At 40.4% G+C, this 9,950-nt stretch overlaps 1 protein-coding gene across 2 annotated transcripts in view; it reads left to right on the top strand.

Annotated features, from left to right (window-relative positions):
- tns3 (tensin 3) overlaps positions 1-9,950 on the top strand; it is a 32,628-nt gene extending 22,678 nt beyond the window's left edge. The window contains exons 14-26 of one of the 2 annotated variants that reach the window (XM_016530593.1): positions 888-1,127; positions 2,123-2,244; positions 2,338-2,455; positions 3,073-3,147; positions 3,768-3,861; positions 5,103-5,500; positions 5,578-5,706; positions 6,575-6,778; positions 7,432-7,509; positions 7,578-7,746; positions 8,032-8,100; positions 8,191-8,220; positions 8,938-9,950. In XM_016530593.1, the coding sequence (XP_016386079.1) occupies positions 888-1,127; positions 2,123-2,244; positions 2,338-2,455; positions 3,073-3,147; positions 3,768-3,861; positions 5,103-5,500; positions 5,578-5,706; positions 6,575-6,778; positions 7,432-7,509; positions 7,578-7,746; positions 8,032-8,100; positions 8,191-8,220; positions 8,938-9,079 (1,868 nt within the window). In that variant the 3' untranslated portion in view covers positions 9,080-9,950. Of the gene's footprint in view, positions 1-887; positions 1,128-2,122; positions 2,245-2,337; positions 2,456-3,072; positions 3,148-3,767; positions 3,862-5,102; positions 5,501-5,577; positions 5,707-6,574; positions 6,779-7,431; positions 7,510-7,577; positions 7,812-8,031; positions 8,101-8,190; positions 8,221-8,937 lie in introns of those variants that run through there. The other variant, XR_001637797.1, reaches the window with a different exon arrangement.

Raw genomic sequence — 9,950 nt, forward strand, 5'->3', positions numbered from 1 at the left:
TGGAGGAAGAGTTATTATGGATTATGGACTCGTATTGGCGTTAAAAACGTCTTAATGCTGGATGTGTTTCAGCTTTTGTCTTCTCCAGATGGTAACTGATGGACTGGAGTGCTGTGGATTACTTGTGGATTATTGTGATGTTTTTATCAGCTGTTTGGACTCTCATCTCATGAAAAATGTTCTTTTTTTTGGTGAACTATCCCTTCAATATATTTAAATTTTACTAAATTTTCTCAAACAGTAAAACATTTGTACAAAGTAGAAAGATATATGAGATACATTATAAAGACCATACTTAATATATTTTTCTTTAATCACAAGCTAAAACTTTACTTCATGCAGGGTTAATATAATAACTCTTTGGCTTTTTACAACTTAATTTCACAATAAACAAAAGCTAAATTAGATATATGAAAGTAACATTTTTCTTTTAAGATAAAACTAAAACATTTTGTTAGTGTTTAATTTAGTTTAATTACTAGAAATAAAAGCTAATTTGAAAGGGCTTAATGCACTGAAAATAAAACCTAAAACACTAAATATAGTAAAACAAAAAAATTGTTATATGTTAAATCAGGTAGCAATAGCTCTTTAAAATAACAAGTGCAGGTTACCACTTTTTACACTCGGTTTGTGTTTTTTTTTAATATGCATCATATTTTCCAAAGTGATGAATTAAACAAAACCCCAGATAATTTCAGTATTCAGTAACACTAGTGTTCTGCACATCATCGCTGATGTCCAACCAAAATACTATTTAAACAAAACTGTTTCTTTTCATTTTTTTCTATGAGGAAAGTTATTTGCTTTTACTCAAACTGAACCAAACTGGAATCTGGTGTGAATAAGCACTGTAATGAATGAGGCGGTGTTTTCTGGTGTTTCAGTGCAGAACAGCTGTCCATCGAGCCCCGTGATCTCTCAAAGCCACGACACGGACAAGAAACACGACGAGGAGTTCAGCTCTCTGACGCTGGACATCGATAACTCCATCCATCAGCTCAACCAGCTCATCCTGGACCTGGATCCCACCTTCGTGCCGGTTTCCACCAAACCCAGCGGCTTCAGCCGAGCCGGCGGCGCAGACAGAAACGGACACCCGCAGACAGACGGGACTCATCAGAGGGGTGAGATCAGCTTACACAAGCACTCATGAAGTAATGACGGAGTTTTCCTGGAGTAATAATACTAAATCCTGACAGATCACTCGAGGAAAGGCTTCATTCACCCAAACAAGATCATTCTTTCATCATTTACTCATGTCGTTCAAACCTGTATGGGTTCAAACTTAACGTAATCAGATTACTTTTTTCAAGTAACTAGAAAAGTAACACATTACTTTTAAATTTACAATGAAATATCTGAGTTACTTTTTCAAACAAGTGTCACAGTTATGGACTTCTTTAGTGTTTTTATTTAGTCATTCAGTTCACCTGTGTTTGATTAGTTATCATCCTCACCTGTCTGTCCCTCGTTATCTCACCCTACTTAAGTTCCCGTTTCAGTTCAGATAGCTGCCGGTTGTTAGTCGTGTTTGCTGTTTGTGTAATCCTGTGTTTTGTATGAATCTTCATCATCTTGGATTACTATTAAATGTTATTTGGATTGGCTTTGTCTTCGTGCGCCTCCCTTCACAAGGGCGGGACAATAAGTAATGACAGTTACTTCTGTTTCCCCGTGTGTTAGCTGACAGCTCTCCTGTCCCGTGTTGAGAGAAATCAGGAGTGAGTGCAGAGACTCATCCTTCAGCCTGAGGCTCATTCTTTTCACTTTTGGTGTGAAAGGGCCTTTACAGTTGCCAAAAAGTTTATCTTTTGTGTTTTTTGTTACTGAAAATCAAACAAGCAAGCCCAGCCCATGTGACAAAAAGTAACGCAAATGTAACATAATGCATTACTTTCCATAAAATGTAGCCAAGTAATGCAATTAGTTACGTTGTCATGGAGTAACACAATATCGTAATGCATTACTTTTAAAAGTAACTTTCCCCAACATGGAGTGTGAATCTATGACATGGTTTAGGATGCAGGACTGTCTCTGGTTCAGTGATGTGAGGAGCACAGTGTGCAGTGAGACTGATGTGTGTGTGTGTGTGTGTGTGTGTGTGTTCTTGTCTCATCAGAGAACAGATTCATAATAAGCCCAAAGACGGACCTCTCTGGAGCACGAGGAGAGACGGCCTGGACACTGAACCTGAGCACTGCAGATGGAAACACACTGACCACTGCTGCACCGCACACACAGGTGACACACACACCGTCACAATCAATAAAAACTTTATTTCTGCTTTTAGTGTGTTGCTAGTTTTCTCCAGTGACTGTGTGTGTGTGTGTGCAGCATGCAGCTGTGTTCAGAGCAGACGGAGTGCAGTACTCCTCTCACAGTTCACTGGACACAGGCAGTGATGTGATGCCCGCAACACCAGCCTTCCCCATCACACCACCCACTCCATACGGTAACAGACACACACATACACACTCTCTCACACACACTCTCACACACACAGACACAGACACACTCTCTCACACACACACACACACACACACACACACACACTCTCTCACACACACACACACACACACACACACACTCTCTCACACACACACACACACACACACACACACACACTCTCTCACACACTCTCACACACACACACACACACTCTCTCACACACTCTCACACACACAGACACACACACAGACTCTCACAAACACTCACACACACACACTCTCACACAGAAACACTCACTCACACACACACACTGACACACACTCTGTCACACACACACACACACACACACTGACACACACTCTCTCACACACACACACACACACACAAGGACACTAGTTGAGTCCTTCTTTGTCGAGCAGTTCATTAATTGTTAGTATTTTGGTTCAGTTCAACACTTAAGCCATGAATCAAGAGTATCATCAGTTTTCAGGTTTAAATGATGTAAAGAGCCATCATCAGTATCTGCACACATCCACACTCCACCTGCTGTATCTGTCAGAGGGATTGATCTGTGTGTGTGTGTGTGTGTGTGTGTGTGTGTGTGTGTTGATCTGTCTCCAGTGAAGAGCATGATGGGTTATTCACCCTTCAGACAGGCTCCGTCTCCTTCATTTGGATCTTGTAGAGCTGAACACGGTAAATCACACGATTCACTCACTTCTGACCTGTTTGAAGGGAACTGAGGCTGCTGAAAGACATCTTTGTGCTAACTTGTTTTATCAAACAATCTTGATATAGTTTCTACACTTGCAAATTGCATCTATATCTACACTGTGTGTTTACTTGGTTACATGACATTTAAATGCATGAATTTAGCCAATGCTTTTATCCAGAGCAACTCGAGACAAAAGAGACACAAAGCCCAGTTTACTCAGATGCTTTAATGTCACATCGGGTCTAGTGCACAACTGACAGAACACTAAATGTGATGGAAAAACACAGCAAGAGGAAACTTAGTAAAATATAACAGGAAAAAAACGACTTCCTGTGATGTGAAAGATTTGGAGGAGTTGCCATGGAAACACTTAAAGATTCATTAAACTGGATTAAAGTGTGTGAAAATGTGAAGTGTGTCACCAAATGTAACTCCAGACATTTCAATCAAGCTTCCCAAACACAGCCCTCCTGTCAGATTATCTCCGCCCCCAAACTCACCTGATTGGCTGAGCTGATCGTGATGAATGAGTGACAGAGTGTTCACACACCTCACATTCATTTGTTGTCGTGTGAGTGTCCTGTTCATGTTGTTCTTTCAGGAATGAGAGAGACCGCAGTATTCATGGGAGCTTCAGATGAGGGTTTCCAGCATCACAGACCGTTCGTCGCTGGAGTCACGGCCTTCTCTGACCGGTACAGCTGCACTCATTCATTCATAAAGCCACGGAGAGCAGTATTCAGGTCTAGCAGAAAGACATGCTGAAGACAGATTTCCACAGATGAAGTCCTGACCTGTCTCCTCTGCTCCAGACTGGGTGTATTTATTGCCATGCTTTGATTAATATATTGGAATATTATATACTTCAATTAAATGTTAACATGTTGCATCTGCAAGGTTTCATTTTAGTGAAATAAATCAAACTTAAAAGGTCCTACTAACCTCCTTCAAATCAAGCTAGTTAATTAAGACCCCTTTTTGCTTTGCTTTAGTCCAGTGACTGTAGTCAAGTCACACTTATTTCTACAGCACTTTATACAGTACAGGTCATTTCAAAGCAGCTTCACGGTCATAAACAGGGAAATAACAGTTTGTTGTAAAATTCATCAATTACGAACCAAACTCAGTTTCAGCTGTAAAGCAGCTCTACTGGAGACAATAGAGTCATTACTGTGTCAACCTTACAATGTTACAGCAGTGACTCACTGAGTCTCTTAACTCTTTGTAAATAAGTTGGCAGAATGTTTAAATGACTTTAAGGTCAAAAAATAATAATTCCAGTTTGCGAGGTTCAGGTCATCATGTATTAATAACAGTATTGCAAAAATTGTAAGATGGCCATATTTCTAAAATTTCACTGGTCAAAATATCACTTATTGTGTGTGAATATGAATATTTTAATAATTATGTTGCCTGTATTAAAACCCTAACTGGTTCATCAAAAATTACACTATGAAAAACAATAAATAGTAAGCATGGTTAATGCCAACAGATCAAAGCAGCATTATATTATTTGGAAAAAAAAAAAAAAGAACTATACACAGAACTGTCATGTGTATATCATGTCAAAGAAACACTACTCGCATGTGCATGACCTCCCGTTTTCACAAATACACGTGTCTGTAGTTTACAGTAATGTATATCGTTTTCAAAAGCTTGCACTTTGAAACCGGTTTTCAAAAGTGTGTGTTTTCAGGTCCCCAACACAACATTGTAGTGTAAACGAATGGCCAAAATGCATAAAAAGTTTACTGTTTTTAGTTGAAAATGAGTGCACCTCAGGAAACATATTAAACTAATCTAAAAATGCATTTCATGAACCCTGTAAAATCAGATTGTAGCTCTGAATGATTTTAATTCTGACAGAATCTGATGTGAATGTGAGGTTTGTTGTGTTGTTGATGATGCCAGTAGTGTTTTGCTTGTTGTTGAGCAGGTCTGCAGACTGTGTGAGCTTCGCCCCGTCCTCGGTCCCGTCTCTGTCCGCTCCAGACGCCCACAGCTCTCCTCTCAGCGGCCCGAGAGCCCGAGTCCTGCAGCAGACCTTTGAGGAGAAGCTCAGCCTCGGCCCGGCGCTGGAGGGACTGGATTACCAGCAGAAGCTTCTGCTGGCGTCAGACGGCGAGCACTCGCAGGGTTCAGCGTCTCCCAGCGGTTTCTCCAGTCCTCACAGCGGCAGCTCGCTGAGCATCCCGTTCCCCAGTGTCCTGCCGGAGCTGCAGAGCCGAGCGAGCCCCGCCGCATCAGACCAGCTCTCCAGCAAACCGCTGACGGTCAAGTTTGTCCAGGACACCTCGAAATACTGGTACAAGCCAGACCTCGCACGGGACCAAGGTAGGGTCCGATCGCGTGACGCCTGATGGACGGCCGCTGTGTTTGACGCTCATCTGACCTCTTCTGTTCTCACGCAGCTATCGCGGTGCTGAAGGACAAAGAGCCCGGCTCGTTCATCGTCCGGGACAGTCACTCCTTCAGAGGCGCGTATGGACTGGCCATGAAAGTGACCACACCGCCGCCATCAGCACTGCAGAGCCGGAGAGGTGCGAGGAGACCAGCGCTGTCCTCCACATGATCAGCGCTGACATACAGTTAACATGTGAAACAGAGCATGTGTGATAGTCTCATAAGATACTACAGTTACTGCAGAAAGTGTTATAAATCAGATGCTCACACACAACAAATGTGCTCAACAAACACACAGCAGTGCCCTCTGGTGGCCATCTAAGGCACAGCCGCTGAATACCGTGACAAAAATATACATTAATGTCATTTCTATTCAAAAATGTGTCATTTTTTTAATAATAATTAATAATAATAAAGTTGCAGTTTAGTACATTTAAAATATATTAACTTTAAATGTAATATCAAATAGCACTACAGTTAAAATGATAATCAAGTGCTTTCTTTACATGTGCTTTAGTGTTAGTCAACACATCAAAATAAATGTACTTTAAAAAAACATAAAAATATTTAAAATGTAATTTAAAGTGAAATGTAATACGTTATTTGCATTTTTAAAAGTGTACTTAAGTTTATCAAGAAACAGTCATGAAAGTGTCTCCCTTGAAGTACATTTCATTAATATTATGTTCAAGTACAATTTTATAAAAATATGCTTATCAGATTTGAAGCACACTACAAATGCACATTCAGCACGGTTAAGCACACTTGTGTTTTTAGTAGTGTTGTGCTGATGGAGGTGTAAGCGTCAGCTGTAATGACAAACTCCAGATACGTGCTGCTTCACTAGCGCTTTAGCGAGTGTGAAACCAAACCTCTGTTATTGTGTCTGCTGTAATTCCTCGAGAAGAAAACGAGGAGGCGTCTGAAACCTGAGCTCAGTGGATAGCAGATCAGTGTTATAGACGGCATTGTTGATGTGTGTGTGTGTGTGTGTGTGTGTGTCAGGAGTGGATCTGTCAAGTGAGCTGGTGAGGCACTTCCTGATCGAGTGCTCGCCGCGGGGCGTCCGGCTCAAGGGATGCCCAAACGAACCCTACTTTGGTAAGTTCATCAGACCTGTGACTGATTCATACTGCTGTGTGACTCACTCACTCATACTGGTGTGTGTGTGTGTGTGTCTTCCCTGTAAACTCATCATTCCTGACAGAGGTATTCATCTCTTACTGTTCACTGCAAACAAATAAAAAATCAGTTCTGTTAAGTGATAATAAAGTGTAAATAAAATAAAACATTATGTAAACTAAAAATATTGCCTTAGTTGAAGTACAAAAATGACTGAAATACTGAAATACTGAAAAAAAACTGAAATAAAAATAAATGTAACTAAATAGAAATATTTCTAAAAATAAAAAAATACAAATGACAAAAGTAAACAACAAAACTGTGTTCAACATTGATAATAATCAGAAATGTTTCTTGAGCAGCAAATCAGCATATTAGAATGATTTCTGAAGATCATGTGACACTGAAGACTGGAGTAATGATGCTGAAAATACAGCTGCGCATCACAGAAATACATTACAGTTTAACAGAGATTCTCATAGAAAACAGCTGATTTAGATTGTAATAATATTTAAATTTATATAGCAGAAGAGACCTCTTTCAAAAACATGACAAATGTTTCATGATTCCAGACTTCTGACCAGTATACGCACTTAAGTAAACTGTGTTCATTTAACATCTCTGTTGTGCTGACATTATGAGCGGCTGCAGCACTCATGAGCGTACATGATTATAACAGACATTATTCTCAGACTAGCGGAGAGTGCTGGGTGTGATGGTGTGCTGTTGTCTCTCCGCAGATCCTCTAGAGGACGCTGTCAGCGCATCCTCACAGTCCATCACCAACTCTGCAGCCCAACTCCTCAAACAAGGAGCAGGTGCGTCCAGTAATGACACCTGAGCCATAACCAGTGAATGATTCCTCTCATAATCGTGTGTTTTCCAGCCTGTAACGTGTGGTTCCTGGGCTCGGTGGAGATGGAGTCTCTGACGGGGTTTCAGGCGGTGCAGAAGGCCACCGCTGCGGTCCTGAGCGCCGACTCGCTCCCGTCCTCCACCGTAGTGCACTTCAAAGTGTCCTCGCAGGGAATCACGCTCACCGACAACCAGAGAAAGTAAAGCAGCCCTCAAACATCACTGTGCATGCATGCATCTGACTTACACTGCGTTCAAGATATCCGTGAGTTCACGGGGAACTGAGCCCTTTCTCTGAATGCAGGGCTGTAAAACATACACGAAAATTATACTTGAGGGAAAGTATGGCTACTGAATAAAAATCATTGATTAAAAACATACTTGAGAGACCACTTTAAATTGAACTTCCTATAATTAGCTGTAATGTTTGTTGATGTGTGTGGAGCTGATGAAGCTAACACACACACACACACTGTCTCACACAGACTGTTCTTCAGAAGACACTACGCCGCAAACACAGTCATATTCTGTGCTCTGGACCCGCAGGACCGGAAGTGAGTTCATGCTCCGTTACCAGCTTCATGTCACTCACAGTCAGCTCTTTATTCTGTAATGCGTTTCATTGTTGCTCTGTTCATTCACAGATGGAAACGAGACGGCTGCGGCTCAGCCAAGTGAGTGTTATTACAGGAGTTTATTACCTGCTTAATAAGAGAAAGTTAGCTCTGATGCTGCTTGCGTGGTCAAATATGCACGGTTTTTAAAATCTCAATTATATGAATGTGCTATGTTTTAGTTTCATGATGTTTTTTAAATGTTGTGTTTTTAGTGGATTTTATGGTACTAAATTGTATTTATGCAGTAATTGTAATCCATTTATTACCTGCTAACCCCTTTTGGAGCATAGACTTGAATAGACCAACTTAAATTGTTGTAAATCTTAAACTCTGTGGAGCACAGATTTAAGTTTGATCTCTTTTTAAAGAAGACACTGAAGCTAAGTGTTGATAATACACAAAAATTGATAAGATATTGAAAATACACTAAAATACTATTTTCAAATTTTATATGAAATATATATTTTGCAAAACATGTTTTACTCTAAAATCAAAGCCATAAATCTAAGCAAGTTGTGGTCCTAATTTGAGGTTGAAATGTAAATTTTAAAAAAAGATTTACATTTATTTTTGAACAGTACTAATGTGTAACACCATTTAATCTTTTCGAATCATGTCCATGATTTTGTGTTCACATTGCAAGTGCCGAAACCTTTACCAGGTTTCGTACCATTCTGTTGAAGTAAAAAAAAGTCAAATGATTAGGTCAGAAACGACTGAAGAGCAGCAGAGGGTTAAAGCAGGACTTTGCTAAACGACTGTCTTCCGCGGCAGGATCTTGGGGTTTGTGGCGAGGAAAGCAGGCAGCGGTTTGGAGAACGTGTGTCATGTGTTCGCGGAGCACGACCCCGAGCAGCCCGCCAGCGCCATCGTCAACTTCGTCTCTAAAGTCATGATCGGCTCGCAGAAGATGTGATGTGTTCATCTCACGAGTCGACAGAGAGACGAGGGACAACACCTTCTGAAAACCAGCATGTACAGTGTTTGTGTATTTATGCATTGAAAGTGTAAGTATGGTTTACAGACTCGAAAGGAATTAATAATAAATCTCAACATACGTGTGTATGAACAGTAATGCTTTTTTAAATTATTTTTAGTATTTTGTGTAATGGATCCTACTACTGATGACATAAAACCAAAAACGCCTTTATAATGTCATTGCATTTTAGATATCTACAGTGTATATTTAGTATTTTAAATTTTTTACTTGCAAATTTCTATTACATATGCCAAGTCGTTTTCTACCGAAAAAACTTTATACTTCATATATACAGTAAATATAAAAAAGTTCTGCATGTAAAATAGTTTGAGATGTCTTTAGCTTCTCAATGGCAGTCGTGTTGTTCAGAACCAGTGCTCACAACAGCAGTGCAGAAGAGTGAAGATTTGTGATTTTAGGGTCTTGCTGACTTTTGTGTATCTTATCTCTTCTTCATGTCATGATGCTGTTTTGATATAAAGTGATGACAGTAGTTGTGAAGGAGAGGCTGTCGTGTGTAGTACAGGAATATCTGTATTAAGGGTGTTCAGAGATGATTAATGATTTGTGTTGTTCTGTGGACCGCTGAACTCTCATAAACTCATCTGAACAGAACTGAGCAGCTGTCATAATGTTCAGCTAGCACAAATGTGCTGACTACATTCACACAGATAACGGTTGAGGGCTCTGCTTACTTATACTTGATCTCGTTAAAGTCACTGGTGATTTTCAGAAACTGAAATGAACCACACACACACGGGTACACTCACACACACACACACTCACACATGGGTACACACACACACAC

This window comes from Sinocyclocheilus rhinocerous, unplaced genomic scaffold (genome assembly GCF_001515625.1).
Source record: "Sinocyclocheilus rhinocerous isolate Xijiao unplaced genomic scaffold, SAMN03320098_v1.1 scaffold4319, whole genome shotgun sequence".
In the NCBI taxonomy this organism is placed as follows: Eukaryota; Metazoa; Chordata; class Actinopteri; order Cypriniformes; family Cyprinidae; genus Sinocyclocheilus; species Sinocyclocheilus rhinocerous.